Raw genomic sequence first — 20,504 nt, forward strand, 5'->3', positions numbered from 1 at the left:
CCCGCCGCTACTCCGGTCCTCGGTCCCCGGTCCTCGGTCCTCGGTCCTGGGTCCTCGGTCCCCGCTGCGACCCGGAGCGCGAAGAATGCGAGGATGTGCTCGGTGGGACTCGATGGGAGATCGGGGGGATGGGGAGCTCGTCGTCCCCCCCAAAGCCGAGAGCGAACTGCGACTTCCAGCCGTGCGCGGTTCTCGGTGAATCACGGGAGACTGGGGCGGGGGGGAGGGAGCCGGGAGGGCGGCGGGAGGGAACCGGGAGGGAACCAGGAGGGCGGCGGGCCTTTCCCCAAGACGCTCACGTCCGTGCGTCCGCAGCTTAAAAAACAAAAACAAAAACAGCCGAGGCCGGTTCTACCGCCGGGTCAAACCTTCCGTGATAGCCGGTCCCGGAGGCTCCCGTCGCGGTCGGCGCTGTTTTCTGGACCCGCTTCGTTCAAATAAAAAAAGGCACAAAAAACCAAACTGCGGTGGAGCGGCTAGTGACGCGTGACTCGCAAGCGATCCGCTCGCAGCGAACGGATCGATTAAACGACTCGGGCGCCGGGAGTCACTCGGAGACCGGGGCGAGCGCAGTGAATCTCCCGACACGCAAATCCACAGTCGTTATCCTGGGACCACATTAAAGTCCGCGGCAAACACACGCACACACACACACACAAAAGAAAAAAGGTCAAGGCGTTCGGCGTCGCGTACCTCGGACGTGGCCGTTTTACACTTTAACATCGCGCAGAAGTTAAAAAAAAAAAAAAATATATATATATATCATTTGGAGAGAAATACATTATTATTATTATTATTATTATTATTAATAATTATTTTTTTTTGCGATTCACACTTTGCATTTCTCCGCCCGAATAAATATCTTAGAGACGTGGAGCCGGCGGACGCGCGGCCGCCGAGGCCAACGGACGGAGAGTCGGAAAAACCGAACGGATCCTTTTTTTTTTTTTTTATTATTATTATTATTTTTTTTTTTTTTGAGCGACTCGTCAAGGACCGAGTCTCAAAAAGGGGATCGAACCCCCCGTCGCTAGTGGCGGCATCCGACGCGCAGCAGAGAATCTGTGCAGAGAGACAGGGAGAGATGTTTATTTTATTTTTTACTTTAACCGCCCAAACCGATACCGATCTCTACCGTGGAACGCGGGGCCATTAAAGGAATTATAATACGTATGTGTGTGTGTGTATGTGTGTGATCCAGCTGCTTCCGATGAATGGGGAATGTACCTATAGATATAGATGGAGGCTGGACCGTAACGCCTTCGCGCAGATGTCAAGTCGCAGGGAGCGTTTTATTATTTCTCCCGTCGCCAAAACATCCCCCGTCGGATCAATTGGCGCTCAAAGATTTGTCCTTTTTTTTTTTTTTTTTTTTTGTCTTGGCCAAAAAGTCAAATGTCACAAGCAAAAAGAAAAAAAAAGACGCGACCACAACATTGTTTGGTGGGAAGGACGTGAATGAATGAAACCCGTTAATAAATCCATAAATTATAAAAGAAACGTAATGTATAGAACCCTGTATAATGGAATTCTATAATGTAAGAAATAGATACTCTATACTTAAATATATACTGTATTTTTAAATATTTTCCAGTGACCGCATGTATGAGCCATTTATTCTTATTTTCGTTTTTTTTTTTTACTTTATATCTTATTTATTCGTGCGTTTATGTACAACATGGCCTGTTGAATTACAAGCACTTTTAAGGTTCCCTTTATCCCTTTTTGTTTTTGATGCAAAGCCCTTTTGAGCTGTATTTCGTGTATGAAGGGTGCTATATTAAAATGTACTACTATTATTGTGTGCATATTTTTCACATTGAACTTTTATGAGGATGCATATACTAACTAGAGTCTGGTATAAAATGTTAGTGATGTAATGGGATGATTTTAGCAGTTAAGAGATAATTATTAGTCTCGTCGTCAGGAAAACTTTCAATCATATTACAATAGCTGTTTACACTTATACGAACATCGAGCTGTAGGAGAATACATTTCAGGCCCACGTCCATAGATCTACTTGGAAACCACTGACATCTTGTGGCTCTAGAGGATAATTGCATGCAAATTTCTTCACACAAAATGGATTAAATCCAAACATTCTTGCGGTTCATCGAAGCTGATGGATTTCCTCAGGGTACCTTACTACATTATTTTTTTAATCAATATTATTAATAATTTTCATATGGCCCTTTTCTGTTGTTTATCCATCCAAATCGCTTTACGGTTATGGTAACCGATGACAGAGACAAAGAAGAATGAGTCAAGAGTCAAAGAAAATAAAAATAAAGAGTCCCTGAAAAGGGGTCTGCCACTATCAAAACCTTGAGAAGAACTATCTGATTCAAATCATATTTTCTGCGAAATGACTTCTATTAGAGCTTTTAAATCAAATTTCTTGATATATTTCTATGCAGCAGGATATCAATTAACAGAATGGCGTCAGGATATCACCCTTGGCTACAGAGATAAATAAATATGCTGGGTAGTCAAAAACAAGTCTGTAGAGCAATGCAGGGATTTTTAGTATCATCTGTTTTCAATGTGGTATAATGTGTCCATTACCTGGCGTGCACGCAACTGGATAATAACTTCGCTTGGTAATACCAAGTTTGTGCACATCTGTGTCATTGAAACAACCATGGACAGACCACAAATGAAACATGAAAACATGAAAAATACAAACTTAGGTAAAGGAAACAGAATTGATAGCATCAGACCTTCTTTTCAAATGTTTGTATCAGAGAAGAGGCATAAGAAATAAAATACCGAAACCACAATGACAACCTATTACTTAAGTTAATGTTAAAATATTTATTGAAATGCGATATACGTGTGTGTGTGTGTGAGTGTGTGTGTGTGTACAAATAAATATAAACACAATTATCCCCCCTTATAAGAGTAGAAGACAGACACAAACTTTACAACAATATTTACAATGTGTGTTCTAAATTTTACAAAGACTTCCTCTGCCTATCTGTCCTGCTGCTGGAAAAAGTCACAGAAAAGCCTTCTCACATCCTCTGCGTGGGTCTGGCCGGTGCTGGGCGAGGCTGCCTGCTGGGGGCCGGGCTGTGGGTTCCCCGCCTCCGCCACCTCCTCCTGCCACTCCACCTTGAAGGCGTCGCCGTGGGACTCGCAGACATTGTGCAAGACGCAGCAGGCCAGGAACATGGTCGGCACCACGTCCAGGCCGCAGTCGTTCCTCTTGCTCAGGCACTGCCAGCGCGCTTGCAGCCTCAGCAGTGCCGCCTCCGCCACGCGCCGAGCCGCCAGGAGCCGCCGGTTGAAAAGCCGCTGCTGCTCCGACAGGGCGGAGCCGGCATCCTGCTCGAGATAAGCTTTGATCAACCAACTCTGGAGAGGATAACTATCTTCTCCCAGGAGCACGTACCTAAACAGAAGAGATGGTTAAATGGGGACTTGAAAACAAACAGCAAGGAATCACGGCAATTAAGATTGAATGCACAATTTATCTACATTGTTTTATATGAATTACATGTGTACAAACAAAGCCTGGAAGTCTATCTTGCACGTGAGCATGGCATAACAACATGGCTTCACCAAACCAACCTTGTTGTGTGAGTCTGACCATAGTCTTACTGAAGGTTCATACGTAGGAGCATTTGAGCAATTCTTTGGACTTCACTTACACACATACCAATAACCTATCCTGTGCATAGGATAATAAATATACATATATAGTTTATTTTTGTTTTGCCTTTTCGTCATTTTGTTCATTTGGCAAATTGTATCATATTTTCTTACTTAAGTTTTCATTGTATTTGTATTTTTTTTATTAGACTATTAAGCTTTCTTTTGTAATGCCAATCATCTGTAAACACACCTCAATAATCACCACGACACATTCCTAGTACATGTAAATGCACCTGGCGAAATGAAGCCATTCCGATTCTGCTCCAACTCGCTGAATATTTAATATGTTCCCTGCACTTTACTGCACATATCTGTAGCCTACCCAAAATACATAAGTCTATTCCCTTCTATTTTGTACCTGCCCTTTGTATTATCTTTTTGAGTGTTATTTTATTTAAATTTTATTTACATTATTCTATTCACTTACTGCATGACTTTTTATAAATCAGTTAGTTTCAGTTAGTTACCAAGGTAGGAATAAGATTAGCTATTAAGTTCGGGTGCATTGCAAAGACATTTTACTGCATATATGTATGCAAGTATGTATATGTATGTGACAAATAAACCTCTTGAATCTTGAATACATATTTCAATTCAATCTTTTATATGTGTGAAGCAGTTACACTATACAGTCATTTAAGGGAGGCCAATCACTTATATATATGGGCAGATTAAAGTTATTAGGCTTGAAAAGTTCTGCTGTCAACATTTACATTAAATCACCAACACAAACAACATTCAAATAACCAGACATCCCACATTTTTGAATACCTTAGTGGTTTTTCCATGAAGGTGTGGGGTGGATCCGGTGACAATTCACCCTCTGAGGCCGAGGCCCAGAGTGTTGAGTTCTGTAAGATGTCGGCCGGGTCCGTCCCACCGGGGAAACTGGCACATACATCCCAGAACTGCCCGAGGCCATTGACAGCGACCTGAAATAGAGGGACACAAAGCAGCAAACAAAACAAAGGTAACTGTGCTGGAAATATGAAAATAAAACCACACACACACACACACACACACACACACACACACACACACACACACACACACACACACACACACACACACACACACACACACACACACACACCTGGGACTGCACTGAGCACCAGCCGGCAGAGTTGGTGTACTCAGACACGTTGCTGGATGGAGTGATGATCGCTGTGTGAATGGTTGCCACGACACCCACACAGTGAGGAAAGCCCCAGTGGGAGAGGAAGACTTTGGCCAAACTCTCCAGCTCCTGGTTATTCGGGGCGTGCAGGTACATGGGTTTCAGGAGAACCACGATGGCGTGGCACATGTCCCTGACACACCTGCACACCGTGGACTTGCCCACGCCGAACAGGCTGCTGATGATGCGGTATTCCACGTTCGACGCCAGGCGCCACAGGGCCACCGCCATGCGCTTCTCCACCGGGAGGGCCAGGCGGAAGCTGGTGTCCTGGCGAGCGAGGCGGGGCCTCAGTTTGTCGCAAAGGAAGAAAAACGTCTCCCGACTCATACGGAACTTATCGAGCCAATCGGAGGGCTGGAACTCCGTCATCACCACGCGCTCCCACCAGTCGGTGCTTTGCGTGGTGGTCCAGGGCCGGGTGCGAATACGGACGTTGGAGTGAATCCCTCCCGCAATCATCATCTAGATGCAGAGACAGACAAAGACGTGATTTCTCATTGACGATCAACTGTTCTAAACCCTTTGTATTTGTTTGTTGTCCGTCTTACCCAGATTCAGATGATAAGATCAATACCAATTTCAGCCCCGCCTCAAAAACTGTGTCCAGTAGTAATGGGCTGCATGCTGCGGCTTTTGCAAGGCAGCAGGGGGCATCAACTGGCCTCACTGCGAAATTAGTGCCGCTTCAAGTGGGTTGGGACACACATGGATGACATTGATATTCACCTCTTGCCTGAAACTGCGTAAGATGGGAGTAGAAAAAAAAACAACTTCCCCAAAATAGCTTGGTGAACCCATTTGTCATTGAAACATGGTCCTACACGACAACCGTAAAGCCTGCTGTTGCAATCATTTAGGTTTTGCAGCTATTTCGCCTCCTACATTTAACAAAGTCCAGGCTCAAAACATTTCTAATTTGCAACTGCGTTTCGGTTGATAACCAGCCTGTTTTAAATTGCACTTCAATCTTTTCATCTTTCGATTGATCTCCCTCAGTGTGCGGTAACAGTCCTACGGACTTTCTAGTCGGGGTCCCAATGACCAAGAGGGTGTGGGGTTTGGGACGTGGCGTATTTGAGTGTGAAGGCCTGTTTTAAATCGGCCTCTGGTTTTATCTTGTGTTTTAAGCTTTTTTTTTTTTTTTTAAAACGCCTTTTTGGGCCTTATGCGAAACACTGAATTGCCCTTGTGTATAAAATGTGCTGTACAATTAGACTTGCCTTGCCTCTCAGTATGGCCCCGAGAGAGGACCCTGCTGACGTCATTGGCCAGCGGATCACAGGGCTCCTCGCCGGGGCTCGACTCTACATTTTAAGTAATTACCTAGAGACTCTCAGCCAAAGCGAGTGGGATCACTCGACGACAAAGAGATGGCGCTACCCGCGCCAGCTCTGCAAACCCGGCTCACCGCCAGCATCCTCCGCTGCCGCTGGAAGAAGTAGTGCCGGTGGCGGACGCGTCTCTGGACCTCGCTGCACCGCTGGGTGTTCGCGTTGTTTACGTCGCGCCGGCGCTTCATCAGGATGTACGTCATTAAGAACAGCAGAGACCGCAGCCTGTCGCCTTCCTCCATGTCCGAAAGACCCCCGGAGATGAAAATCGGGCGGTGGAGTTTTACCTTAGCCCCCCGGCCGCTCGCTCACTACGGCGGGGCCGCTTGCGCCCCAGCGCCGTTACGTTTGATTTCCGCTCTACTTCCTGTTGGTGGCCGAACCCTCAGGCACGTCGATGTGGTGCTGCCGCCTATCGGCCACATAGGAGCGCCGCAGACACTGCTCCAACGCTGTGGCATTTCAAATAGTTGAATACACCGAGCGGCGCATCCCAGTGGTGCACACACACACACTACATGTTTAGTAGCTCCCATGTGATCACATCGCATGTCTTGATATGTCCTGCTATTCTGGCACAGGCTGTTAGACCTGTTATTCAGAATGGGTTTCTCACCCTCCCGACTCCCAGTCACATGCGCACGCTCAACCCTTTAAGAGAAGAGAGTCCCTGAAGATCTCGGAAGATTTGTCTGCGACTCGGAAATAGTGAATGATCTAAATGTTGCCTAAATGAATTAATACTGTTGATGATTCGTATTTGATTGAACACATTACACTTTATTTGAAAACACCACCAGAAACAACATAAATCATTCACAGCTTCTGATCATTTTCATTGCAGTGGTTCAATTCACATTCATAGGTCCTTCTTGTTACATTTCGACAATGTATTATCAGCGTTGTTCAAAATGGCAAGAATCCCTCTCACGAATTGAGCATGCAAGGCTCAAAAGAATAAATGGTGCAATAAGTTATTGCGTGCAAGGAGTTATACGTTTATTATGCATTTACGTTTGAAACAAGTAACAAATAAACAACCCTGCTTCAACTCCGCCTGCAAACTAAATTCCCTTTACAAAAGGTTTAACACATTTTTTAAATGACTCGTATAAAGAAACAATTCATCGCAAACATTTGAAATGAATTAAACATTAATCAGAGTGTAGTGACACTGGAATTTACTTTTATCGTGTAGCACTTTTTAAAGGAAAAAAAGCGCCTACAAAAAAAGCATGTCCTTTTCTTCCTAAACAATACATGTTTTAAGTTGAGAATATCTTTACTGCTTGGTGTAAATTTAATACATCACTGTGTTTGATAGGTTTATTTTTAATAAATACATTTACTTTAACTTTTTTTTTTCTTTATATATAGTCACGGGCTAATATATTACTACATATATATTCTATGTTACTTTTGAATTACCACTGAGCTAGGACACAATTCTCACTCGAGCAATAAAAAGCTCTGCTGCTGCATTCTCAAATTCCTTCGCATCCATATCCCCCCCTGGACCGCCTGTCTGTGTACTAGTCATGGCCTTGGCCACCTTGTAGGGAGAAATCTTAGCACTGGCTTCCAAGCAGCGGTTGGCTTTTAGGTTAGCTTCCACGCCCGGATTTGCTTTAGCGGTATCTTTTGCATCTTTGGGTTGGTTAGAATTGCAGCCCTGGGACGTCTCCAGGGCCTCCTGAAGGGTTCCCAGGACAGCCAGACCCAGGCCCCGTGAAGCCGGTCCCTCGGCTGGGCAGCACACATCAGCATAAAGTCTTTGGGCCTGTCTGATGTAGTCTGAGAACACAGCACATGTCAGCACACCTTGTCTGAAGACGTCATAAGGGACCGCCTCGTGGTCCTGACAATGGAGGCGGCGAAGGAGAGGGGCAGAGGTGGAGGCAGGAACCCCACCTTCGCTGCAAAGGCACTCAAGTGTCTGGGTGTAAAGGGCTCCCCCCACCCCACCTCCAGTGGGGGCGTCAATGCACGAGTCCTCTGGGCCTTGAGGAGGCCCACCGTGACTTGTCTGTGGCCCATGGTGGCTCAGGAGGTCATAGGCCACACGCACATTATTGCTGAAGGCAGATCTGCAATTAAGAAAGAAATGTCAGGTGCTAATGCTATTTCCATGCATTTTGCCAGTCCGTGAAACAAATATCGTCAAAATAGAGCGACTACTAGAATAGTCTACATGAATTAAACGGCAGCATTCATCACCATCACGATTGGGTAGCTACGGGACCTGCAAACTTTAAAGTGGTCATCCATAAAATCCTCTTGTCTTCTGATGAATTGATTGGTTTCGTCCTGGGTGAGGTAGTGGGCATATTTTCTCATCCGAGGGCGCAGTTTTTTTTCTTTTTTCCTTGTGTGAATACTCATCCCTATCGACAGTTTACCGACCAAAGCTGCTCTAGCTACTCTGCTTTTATCAAATTCCCCTCCGGCTGCCTTTCTTGCGCCCAATAAGTGCATTTTTGGCCGGGAAAGGCGGACCCCGCCACCGACAATGCCATGCCAGCTAAAGTAAGTATCATACGTGGGATTATTTATTTATGTATTTTTTAAACAAATTCATCTTACGGGTTAGCACTTCAAACCGTGCCAGGGCCCCGTGGAACCCCTGGCCGCTGAACCGACCTTTGGGAGTGGTGCGCCAGCCGCAGGTGCCACAGCGATCTGTTGAGGCGCTGCTGCTGCTCCAGTGCGCCTGCGCCCGGCGCGCCGCCCCGCTGGCCGCCGCACCCCGCAGCGGCGGCGGACAGGTCGCAGAAGTGGTCCGCCAGGAAGCCAACCGGATCTTCCGCCCGGGCCTCGATCATCTTCAGGAGGGCGCCGCGGAGCAGCTCCCCCACCCCCGTCTCGGAGAGGGACCTCCTCTCGCCCTCTGCCTTGGTGGTTCTGGCCTCGGACACCCCGGGAATCGCCCCGGCCCTGCGTTTTTCCGCCATGGCTGCGCGAAGCCGGCGCGGGCCACGGGCCGGAAGCCGGAAGTAATGCGTTAACCTGCCGGATCGGTCCGACTGGAAACTGTCAAACGTCGCAACATTCCGACCTGCAGAGTACAACGACTTCTCAGAAATAGTTGGAATCCTTGATAGTGTTGAATGTATATTATATACAGCCCGGGGGGAAAAAAAATTAAGGGACCACTGCAAAAGTATCAGTTTCTCTGGCTTTATTATGTATATCAAGAAGAAGAAAGGAGAAACAGTCTTTATTCGTCACGCAACACACCACACTACAACACATGCCTCGGTATGTGTTTGAGTAAAATGAACATTTTTGATTTATTCTATAAACTACTGTCAACATTTCTACCAAATTCCAAATAATATTGTCAACTTGGTCAAAATAACAGAAAAAAAAACTGTTTTCAGAGCTTGAATAATGCAAAGAACACAAGTTCGTATTCCCTTTAAACAACACAATACCAATGTTTTTACATAGAATGAGTTCAGAAATCAATATTTAGTAACCCTTATTCTTAAGCACAGCTTCCATGCGCCTTAACATGCTCTCTGCTGGGAAAACCAATCCTCAGATTTGGGGAACATTGTCGGAGCAGAAGGAAGCAAGTGTTCTTCCAGGACAACCTTGTACGTGGCTTGATTCATACGTCCTCCACAGTCTTTCACATTGCTGTTGTATGACATTATGCCACTCCTCACGCAATAATTCAAGCAGCTCAGCTTTGTTTGATGGCTCGTGAGCATCCATCTATCTTGCTCTTGATCACATTCCAGAGGTCTTCAATGGGAGTCAGGTCTGGAGATTGGGCTGGCCATGAAAGGGTCTTGATGTGGTGGTCCTCCACCCACACCTTTATTGACCTGGCTGTGGGGCATGGAGCATTGTCCTGCTGGGAAAACCAATCCTCAGAGTTGGGCAATGTTGTCAGAGCAGAAGGAAGCAAGTGTTCTTCCAGGACAACCTTATACGTGGCTTGATTCATATGTCCTTCACAAAGACAAATCTGCCCGATTCAAGCCATGCTCAAGCACCCCCAGATCATCACCAATCCTCCACCAAATTTTACAGCGGGTGTGGGACACTGTGGCTTGTAAGTTTCTCCAGGTAAAATTAACATTATTGTTTTATTCTATAAACTACTGACACCATTTCTTCCAGGTAACAATATTTTCATTTGGAGCATTTATTTGACAGCCTAATGAGCAACAGGTTAAAAACCTCCATCCCCACACACACTCAAGAGAGAGGAGCCCCATCATGACCTGTGTCCATCTGCCTTGGGTCTGCCTTGGGTCTGGCAGCTAGCTTCTCTGACCATCCAGCAACTCAGCAGCCAGACCACCCCTCCAAGCAGCCCCCGCAACAGCCAAGCCCAGCCACGCCTTCACCAGTCAACAAAGCAGCTTGAGGTCCCATGCTCCGGAGGAGAGGAGGGGAGTCTGCATTGTCGCCCTGGGGGAAGGAAGCCGATGGACCATGCTGTTCGAGGATCAGTTCAAAATTTTTTTGGACATTTGTGTGTTTAAGGTATGGGAACTCCCTTTCAGACCCCGGTATTTTATTTATTTTAGGTATAGTAACCCTGGGTCAGAGTCTGTATTTTTGGTGTTTTTCTTTTTTGTTCTCTGCTAAGTGGGTGTGTGTGGGAGGGAGTAGTCTTCAGCAAGGTATTTTCCCTGGCCTCACTTTGGTGTCGGGGGTATGTGGTGTGAGGATGGTGTGGTTTGAGCAGCCACATCTGACCTGGATCTAGGGAATTAGGGCGCCAGGATCAGAGTGGCTGCATAACTGTTGCTCGTTGGTTCGTGTTGCTTACGCACATTTTAGTATTTTTAGAGAATATTGTGCGTAATCACCAGGTGTCATGACATTTCACTGCATATATGTATGACCATATGTATATGTATGTGACAAATAACACCTTGAATCTTGGTTGGTCTAACAAGCAACAGGTAAAACCCCCATCCCCACACACTCAGGAGAGAGGAGCCATATCATGACCTGTGTCCATCTGCTCCAGGGCTTGTTCTATCCAACCACCTTTCCACAATAAACTTGTTTTCTACAACCCTGTCTTCTGTGTCTGTTCCGAAGGTGCCTGAGGTGCATGTGGGTGGCGAAAACTGTCAGCCTTATTTTTGATCAGAGCTTCCATGCGTCTTGACATGCTCTCCAACGGTCTTTCATATTTGCTTTATGCCACTCCTTGCAAGAATTCAAGCAGCTCAGGTTTGTTTGATGGCTCGTGGCCATCGATGTATCTTCCTCTTGATCACATTCCAGACGTTTTCAATGGGTCAGGTCTGGCGATTGGACAAAGGCCTCTCCAGGTCTCCATGTGGCACGGTGGCGCAGTGCAGTGCATTGCACTGTTGCCTCACAGCAATAAGGTCCTGGGTTCGATTCCCGCCTGGGGCGCTGTTGGCACCTTGCTCCGGGGCAGGTTATCTCCCAAATAGGAGCCTTTCTGTGTGGAGTTTGCATGTTCTCCCCATGTTCACATGGGGTTTCCTCCACCTAACATCAGTCCGGACCTCCACCAAAAACATGCACACATCATCGTCTGACCAGCGAAGGACAGTCGTCCCCGGGCGTGTCCACGAATGCTGCCCACTGCTCCTGGCTGTGCCCCCGTTGGAAGGACAAGCCAAGGATCGGTTAAATGCAGAGGCCTCATTTCACTGGCCACCATCCAAAGCGTGTGTGTGCGTGCATGTGTTGTAGTGTGGTGTGCTGTGTGACAATTAAAGATTATTCTTCTTCTTCTTCTTCTTCTTACCGTTAGACAAGCTGGCTTTGCCCTTTGTGGGCAAAGCTGAAAATTGGATTAGTCAGAGAAGATGACCTTACTCCAGACCTCTACGGTCCAATCCTTATGGTCTTTTGCAAACCGCAGCCTGGCCTTTCTTTACTTCTCATTGATGAATGGCTTGTTTCTAGATTTGAATGACTTTCAGCCCTGCCCAGAGGATCCTGTTTCAAACTGTCCTCGCCATGCACTTCACCACAGCTGCCATTTGCCCTTGTCGGTCACTTGATCTCAGACTATGGGTGTTGACTGACATTCAAATTAGTTGGCGGTCATCCCGGTCGGTGGAGTCGTTTTCACGCTCTGCTGGTCTGCTTTGCTGTCCTCAATGTCTGCTGCTTGACCTTGTATTTATAAACCTAAGTCTAAATTTTAAGGATGGATGGATCCCTCTGCCGATAAAACCAGAATTGAGGGTTTGAGCATGAGCCTTTTTAAGGTCATGCCACAGCATCTCAATCGGATTCCGGTCAGGACTATGACTAGGCCACTCCAAAGTCTTCATTTTGTTTTTCTTAAGCCATTCAGAGGTGGACTTGGTGTGTTTTGGATCATTGTTCTGCTGCAGAACCCAAGTGCACTTCAGGTCACGAACAGATGGCCGGACATTCTCCTTCAGGATTTTTTGGTAGACAGGAGAATTCATGGTTCCATTTACCACAGCAAGTCTTCCAGGTCCTGAAGCAGTAAGACAGCCCCAGACCATCACACTAACACCACCATATTTTACTGTTGGTATGATGTTCCTTCTGTGAAATGCTGTTACTTTTACGCCAGATGTAATGGGACACACACCTTCCAAGAAGTTCAACTTTAGTCTCCTCAGTCCACAGAGTATTTTCCCAAAAGTCTTAGGGACCATCAGGATGTTTTCTGGCAAAACTGAGACGAGCCTTTATGTTCTTTTTGCTCAGCAGTGGTTTTCGTCTTGGAACTCTGCCATGCAGGCCATTTTTGCCCAGTCTCTTTCTTATGGTGGAGTCATGAACACTGACCTTAACTGAGGCCTGCAGTTCTTTGGATGTTGTGGGGCCTTTTGTGACCTCTTGGATGAGTCGTCGCTGCGCTCTTGGGGTAGTTTTGGTCAGCGGCCGGCCAGCCACTCCTGGGAAGGTTCACCACTGTTCCATGTTTTTGCCATTTGTGGATAATGGCTCTCACTGTTGTTCGCTGGAGTCCCAGAGCTTTAGAAATGGCTTTCTAACCTTTTACAAACTGATAGAGCTTAATTACTTTGTCTCACTTGTTCCGGAATTTCTTTGGATCGCAGCATGACATCTAGCTTTTGAGGATCTTTTGGTCTACTTCAGTCAGGCAGGTCCTATTTAAGTGATTTCTTGAGACCACACAGGGCCATGTAGATTTGGATTTTTTTTTTTTCCCATCTCAATAATAAACACCTTCATTTAAAAACTGCATTTTGTGTTTACTTGTGTTATCTTTGTCTAATATTTAAATTTGTTTGATCTGAAACATTTAAGTGTGACAAACATGCAAAAAAATAAAATAAAATAAAATCTGGAAGGTGGCAAACATTTTTTCACACCACTGTGTGTGTGTCTGTATGTATGTGTGTATATATATATATATATATATTTATTATTATTATTATTATTTTTAAGTACAGATACAGCTGGATGAATTGCAGTTTAAATTGAGGTGTCTCAAATATATTGAAGCTTGTCCAGTGATTGTCAATATGGGGTATGGAGAGCTCCAGGAGTCCTTCAATAAGTTCCATGGGTCCCCAGCAAAATGATTAATAAATGTATGTTGTTAGCACAAATAGAGAATGTACAATAATGACTGTTTTGATCATAGTTTCACTGTTATCTTCCCAAATATGGTATAGAAAAAGTACGGAGGGTTGGACTGAATAATATCCAACAATAAAAATTCCAGAGACTAAATGTTATCAAATAGGGTTTGTGGCCTAACCCGTATGAAATTGGTAACCCAAGGGTACCAATTATGCACCCCAAGGTTGAGAATCACTGATCTAGCCAATCTAGTTCATGAAATGAAATGAGTAAAATGTAAAAAAAAAAAAACTGTTAGTCATAGCAGAAACGAACAGGATGGGAAAAAAGGTGACTTTTTTTTTTTCTTTTAATAAGGAAAAACAGAAACCTTAATTACCTGAAGCCCAAAAGCATCTATGTACGCTGCATTGGTCATGCTCATGTGCAGTTAAACAAAAAGTGGTCCGGCCTGCATCTCGGTTGCATATTAACCAATTCGGCCTCCGACCTAAAATTGGTTTGACACCCCTGTCTTAATTATTTATCTACACTTAAATAAAACCACAGCGATCAAGCAGATATAACTTCCATTGCCATGTGTAGAGCCCATTAATATATAAGATAACATTGGTTTAAAATTTTCCTGTAGGGCCTTTTATTGTTCCAACATTTTCCCCTGATGGAAATCAATACATGGTTAAGAGGCTTAAGACTTTGTATTTGTATTTGTGAGAGAAATTATTGAGAGTCATAATGAAGTTATGAAGTAAGTTCTACATATGTTTGTAACTTAACCAAAAATATATGGTTAAGATGTGAGGTTGTTATTCAAGTACCGCCCCGTTTACAAGTGCACCATTTCCATTCGTTAGAGGTAGGATGTGGTTCCCGTTGCAAACTTTGTTCCCGGTGGCCACATCACCACGGCTGTGGCTGGTGTGACGAGGAAGGAAGCCCCTCTGCAGCTTGTGCTCCAGATGCATGTGGTTTTGAGGAGGAAGCCCGAGACATGCTCTGAAAACAAAACCAAAAGTCCCGACACGATTAGAATTTAGAGATTCGGTCAGAATTTTAGTGGCAAATGTGGCTAGTGGTTATTTTTTGTAAAATTAACCCGGTAATTCACTATTGTCATACTGTGAAGGCCAACTGTCATTTGTGAGCCCAAACAGGTCGCAAAACAAATTTCATCATCTCAATTGGAATATATCGAAATAGGCCTAAGTTGCAAGAAATACATTGAATTAATTTTGAGAATCCTGAAAAATAGTAATAACATTAAAAATAGTCCAAACAGTGTAATGCAACATTGTATACAACCATATAACACAACACAAAAGACTTTGTTTCAATTTAAATCCATATGTTCTGGATAGGTACAGGTCCTGCTATATTTTCAAATCCATATGTTCTGGATAGGTACAGGTCCTGCTATATTTTCTTTACCACATCTAACAACATGTGAGACAGACCGCACCTCATAATGTTCTCTATGCTGGATCGCTGGCGGAAGAAGGCGTTGATGAGCGGGGCCCCCGGCGGCACCAGGGGGGCCTTACAGAGGAAGGAGAGCAGGGCCAGAACACTGTGGAAGGACTGGAAGTCATCCTCCCCTTGAGGCCGGATGGCCACCCGCTGGCACAGCTCCGTCAGGATCACCAGGTCCAGAATAATCGGGCTCGCTAGGAGAGAATCCTTCGGTAGTGGAGAGAGAGACAGGCGTGAACACCAGAGTGCGTCAGCGGGGTAAGAACAACACGGGAGTAGACCTGAGTGGGCGTGTTGCGGGAATGATGTGGCATTCATCGCACATATGTTTCAGCGAATCGAGCCCGTGCCGCCTACAGAAGGCTCAACAGTAGGTTTTCGGTGTCCCGCAGACAACCATCTGTATGCTCCGACTCGACCCACGTACCAACCCGGCGCTCAAATCAATTGTTTCCCCTTCATGACAAGAAACAGGCGCACCAACCGAGATGAGACGACGGTCACGTCTCGGCCGGAAAAATCTATTGGCAAAGAAATCGGCCTTGTTCCCATATCACTCATGTAATGGATCAACGGAGCACTGACCTCACACGTGTTGTGGATCGCGATGGTGTTGGTCCCGCCCATCATGATTTCTGAAGTGTATTCATCCATGGCACGCTTGCTGTCTCCCACATAGGGTACGTACTTAATCACCACCTGGATTTGCACACGTTAACAACACACAGACAAAAAACGGTCATTTGTTCCTTGAAGCCACCCATATTGTGTCTTGATCGGTTGTTCTCTCAAATGCACGCGCACACACACACATAAATCAGAGAACACACACACACTCTTACACAATGATCGGGCTTCTCTCCCTCGTTGTACAGGATGCGGTTGGACCGCACCATGTCGTCCACCACGTTGCTCTTGGAGATTTCCTTGGAACGGAACTGCTGAGGGGCCGACAGGTTCATCCCATCGTTGTTGCCAAGGTGGTTGTAACTGACGATCGAAGTAGGCTGCCATGGAGAATGGGCACGCGCACACGCACACGCACACACACACACACACACACACACGCCTCAGTCACCATTTCCCAGCTTTATTTCATTTAGCTCAATTTCACTCATAACATCGGAGGAGTCAATCCTCTCCAATGGGTATTTTATTGGTGGTTCTCTTCAATAAACATAATGGCACTGGCATGATTAATAAATCACTAAACTATGAACATGGAGTTTCCTGTTATTTTGCTAGCTATCTGCCAAAATATAATCGTTTGCCCCTCATGTCAAGGAATTTCATTAATGCCACATTTTTCTAGGTAGAAAATACTCTATATAAAAATATCGAAATAAGTTTTGAGCCGTGGCGCCGTACCGGTTGGTGAAGATGGCTTGTGATCACCACGGTGTGATATAATCAAGATAACAGTAAAATATGGACAATGTATCATGATCAAAGTTCTAACTCACATCGGATAATTAATTCAGCTTATCGTCTTATTTGGTCCCTCCTTCTTTCACCCCCGCCGCTCACCTTGATGCCTGCGCTGACCAGGAAGTCCACCAGCACCGACTTGATCTTGGTCTGCCCGGACTTGAAGTCGTCCCCGCCGATGAACACCCCCTTCTGCACGGCCAGCTCCACGGCCCCGGGGACAAAGGTGTTCTGGGGGGCACCGTTGATGCAGGCGCAGCCTTCCAGTATGCTGGCCACCGCGAACAGCGTGGAGGGAGAGACCTCCCGGCCCGCCTTCGAGACGGGAGGAAACGGGGTGATCAGTGTGTCGCCGCGCCCTTCGCGTCACCTCTGCCTTACGGTTTTAATCGAGTGCCCTGTGACCGTCTCGGATAACACGCCTGGGAGGCCAAATACTTTGTTAAAACCGTCCTGAACGCTCCGTCAAACGCAGGCGTCAACTGTGTATTCCTATAAAAACACCCCCCCCCGCTTGCCCTTCGGCGGCCCTCCCCACCTGAATGGACGCCAGCAGGTTTTTGGCCGTGTCGTTGACCCCGGGTGTGACATCACAGAAGCGTTCCGTGTTGGCGGTCCACAGGACGATGACTTTGTCCACGCCACTCGACTTCTGGAAATCCCTGATGTCCGCTCTGATCTGATCTACCTGTAGAGGGACAAAAAGGGGAAGGCGTGTTAAAAAAACAAACAAACAAAAAAACAAAACATAACATCGTTTCCGTGGGGAAAAGAAGTGCCAGACCGTGCTTACCTGCTCGGCTATGGTGCCGCTCAGTACGTTGTCGGCTCGACTTCCCTGGTTTGCGGCGATGAATTCCGGGATGTAGATGGAGGGCCGGGGTTTCAAGCAGCTCATGTAGGGACGCAGTTTCTCCTGTAGTGACCATTCAAGCACTTTGGCCCGCTCCATTGCACTCCCAAGGTCCATTGACGAAATGTCCCAGCCTAACACACACACACACACACCTCTCACTTTTAAAAGACGGTACATGTAACCAGCTACGTAGCAGCAGCAAACCAGATGAGGCGGGTAGGGGAGTGGAGGGTGGGGGTCCTGTCTGCTCACGTAACAGATATCTCATGCGAACACAACGGTGAGTTCCTTGGTCGGAGGTCACACCTTCACTCTCAACGGTCCAGGACCAAACATACCATCAAAGACAATATCGTCGGGGTGCACCATGGGCAGGAGATCGCGGAAAGGCACATTGACCTCTCCCTCTGGGCCACTTCCTAAGCACACTGTAGACGCCTGCAGCAGGGAGCCAAAGTAGTTGGCTTTCTAAACAATTTGAATTGGGAGAGGGGGGCGGGGGGGGGGGGAGAAGACCTTATTTCGTTAGGTTCGTAAGGTAAGTGAATGCATCTGTGTGCCTAAATGCGAGTATGATTGTAGGCTAGTCCGAACGTGCATAATTGTTACACATGAAGAAATGTGCAGTATCATCCGTTTTCATTATTTATATTTAATAAGTAATGTGCTAAAGTATATACTTGTGCGTACACACACACACACACACACACACACACACACACACACACACACACACACACACACACACACACACACACACACACACACACACACACACACACACACACACCATGTTTCAGTGTGCTGTATGAGCAAAGTAGGAGTATGGGCAAAGAACCAAAGAAATACAAAGGAAAATTGAGTCATGAGCGAGGGGTGAGAAAAGCACCAACAAATGCCCATATAAAGTAAAATCCTACAGTTGCAAAGAAGTAGAGTGAGTTAAGCGCTTAACAGTCCGCTGCACTTGTCAGCATATCACGGCTTTAATGAGGCTTCTTCTGTCTCCCGCTGTATCGGGGGAGGGGCAGTATATTTAGAAACGGGACAAGACGCCACTCCGCCGCCTCCCCAATGCAACGGAGGTCTTAATTATCCGAGCCGTTAAAGTCTGTGTGAGGAGCTTATCATCTCCGACAACAAAACACACTGCACCTCTTCAACTAGAACACTCGCAGATGCTTCCAGCATATCAAACTTTATAATGAGCAAATAACTGGTGAGATGCTATGAATTCTGTGTGTGTGTGTGTGTGTGTGTGTGTGTGCGTGCGTGCGGGTGTCCCTGTCGCCGCTCACCTTTTCCCCGGTCTTGGTCCTCCAGGTGAGTCCGTGCCTGTTAGCCAGGACGGCCGCTGTCACCGTGCTGCCGTTGTTCCCTCCCCATCCGACCAGCATGACCCCCAGGCGGGGCACGCTCCTTTCAGTGCGGAATGTCAGCTGACTGGCGCACGGGGTCACCTGAGCATGGATCACCGGGCAGACTTGTCAAACACCAGGGGGGGGGGGGGGGGGGGGGTTTACGCCGCCAGAGATGGGGACATGTGCAAACGTGTGCGTGTACACCAACGTAGAGGTGAAGCGACTTGCCATGATGACGCCTCCTTCTCTGTGCACAGCGGTGGTCTGATAGGAGTACTGCGACTCGATGTGCCTCTCCGTGTACTTCACATTGGGACTGTTAATATGGATGTTTTCTGACATGGTGGCAGCCTGGAGGGGCAGAGGAAAAAAAATAAAATAAAAAACAAAAAGGCACCACAAGAAAAATGCAAGATTTATGTTTTAGCATTACACAGCATTAACATTGATTTCTGAACGGTACGTGTGTGGGCGTGTGTGTAGTGTAGTGTGTGTGTGTGTGTGTGTGTGTGTGTGGGGACATGTGTATGTGTGTGTATTTGTGAGAATGTGAGTGTGTGTGAGTGGATATAGATATGTATGTACGTATGTACGTATGTATGTATGTATGTATGTATGTATGTATGTATGTATGTGTGTGTGTGTGTGTGTGTGTGTGTGTGTGTCGAGATGTCTGGGGCTCGACATCTCGCCGTTGGAACGGAATAAGCCTCCAGAGGCGACGCGACGCGACGTGTCGTGTCCGCGCGCGGCCGGGCCTAGAAGCCGCCGTGCCCGGACATTAGATAAGGCAGCGGAGAAAAAAACCAACAAGGTGGAGGAAAGTGGAGCGGTACGTACCCGGTGCGTTCGAGTCTGGTCGGAAGTCGGAGAACGCTTGTGCACGGCGGCAAAGCAGGAAGTGAGAACATTCCCGATCCACACACTCTTTTACGTATTAAAGAGGAGTGTCCCGCCCAGCCCACGTTTCTAACGTACGCATCTTTCTTAACGCCGTCATCGCAGTGACACCGCAGAATAGGAAGGGTCCTTAAGCCGGCCCACGCTCTTCAAGAAGGCTGCCGTCGGCGCCGCCTATATCCTCCGACCGTTACATGTACATTCCCCTTTTTGCTGTTTGTGACATAAAGGCGCTTATAAAAAAAGTTATTACTATTAGTAGTATTATTATTGCTGCTGTTATTATTTTTTTGTTGTCATTATTATTGTTATTATTATTATTATTATTATTATTATTATTATTATTATTATATTGTTGTTGTTGTTGTTATTATTGTTGTTGTTATTAATAATATCATTGCTATTATTATTATTATTATTATTATTGTTATTTTCCGAAGTTCTATGTTATATTCGTTTACGACAGCGTTTGCGGTCATAGTCGTTTACGGTGATACGCGCAATGATCGATCCTACATCGTCAATTTGATGGATCCAGTCCCGAAAAAAAACATACAAATAAAAAACATAATGAACAGGTAAAAAAAAAAAAAACAATCAAAAAAAAACCATGCATTGAAATGTGCTGCGGGTTGTGTCACCTATAAGCTGCGGACGCAGGCGGCGGACACTACGACACTTTCAAACCGTCCGGGGGGGAGGGCGGGGCGGGGCGGGGGGGATTACGTAACAGTCACTGCGGCCAACGATCCGATTGGTCGGCGCGTTGTGACGTCAGC

The 20,504-nt window shown here is 46.3% G+C and overlaps 3 protein-coding genes across 7 annotated transcripts; all 3 read right to left on the reverse strand.

Annotated features, from left to right (window-relative positions):
• Nucleotides 1-2,830: 2,830 nt before the first annotated feature.
• On the reverse strand, nucleotides 2,831-6,448 carry LOC307238732 (uncharacterized protein). 4 transcript variants are annotated; one of them, XM_080011846.1, is made up of 4 exons: nucleotides 6,246-6,448; nucleotides 4,751-5,299; nucleotides 4,429-4,589; nucleotides 2,831-3,394 (listed from the first exon to the last, which is right to left on the reverse strand). In XM_080011846.1, the coding sequence occupies exons 1-4, from the start codon at nucleotides 6,408-6,410 to the stop codon at nucleotides 2,974-2,976; spliced, it is 1,296 nt and encodes a 431-aa protein (XP_079867972.1). In that variant the 5' UTR covers nucleotides 6,411-6,448; the 3' UTR covers nucleotides 2,831-2,973. The 4 variants fall into 4 exon arrangements, with proteins under 4 accessions (XP_079867972.1, XP_079867975.1, XP_079867973.1 ...); XM_080011849.1 differs by having other exon boundaries at nucleotides 6,161-6,367; XM_080011847.1 differs by having other exon boundaries at nucleotides 5,386-6,367.
• A 565-nt stretch (nucleotides 6,449-7,013) lies between these two features.
• Nucleotides 7,014-9,119, reverse strand: tpgs1 (tubulin polyglutamylase complex subunit 1; the record flags this gene model as incomplete). The annotated part of the gene is made up of 2 exons (XM_080011915.1): nucleotides 7,014-8,255; nucleotides 8,809-9,119. 2 exons carry the CDS (start codon nucleotides 9,117-9,119, stop codon nucleotides 7,604-7,606), a joined length of 963 nt encoding a protein of 320 aa, XP_079868041.1. The 3' UTR covers nucleotides 7,014-7,603.
• Nucleotides 9,120-14,059: 4,940 nt separating this feature from the next.
• On the reverse strand, nucleotides 14,060-20,397 carry LOC307238675 (inositol-3-phosphate synthase 1-A-like). 2 transcript variants are annotated; one of them, XM_080011764.1, is made up of 11 exons: nucleotides 20,367-20,397; nucleotides 19,054-19,176; nucleotides 18,763-18,924; nucleotides 17,803-17,932; nucleotides 17,402-17,595; nucleotides 17,147-17,296; nucleotides 16,708-16,923; nucleotides 16,023-16,187; nucleotides 15,766-15,879; nucleotides 15,170-15,387; nucleotides 14,060-14,706 (listed from the first exon to the last, which is right to left on the reverse strand). In XM_080011764.1, the coding sequence occupies exons 2-11, from the start codon at nucleotides 19,165-19,167 to the stop codon at nucleotides 14,517-14,519; spliced, it is 1,653 nt and encodes a 550-aa protein (XP_079867890.1). In that variant the 5' UTR covers nucleotides 19,168-19,176; nucleotides 20,367-20,397; the 3' UTR covers nucleotides 14,060-14,516. The 2 variants fall into 2 exon arrangements, with proteins under 2 accessions (XP_079867890.1, XP_079867889.1); XM_080011763.1 differs by lacking the exon at nucleotides 20,367-20,397 and adding an exon at nucleotides 19,666-19,904.
• Between the last annotated feature and the right edge of the window lie 107 nt (nucleotides 20,398-20,504).

This window comes from Zeus faber (genome assembly GCF_960531495.2).
Source record: "Zeus faber genome assembly, chromosome: 13".
Taxonomy (NCBI): Eukaryota; Metazoa; Chordata; class Actinopteri; order Zeiformes; family Zeidae; genus Zeus; species Zeus faber.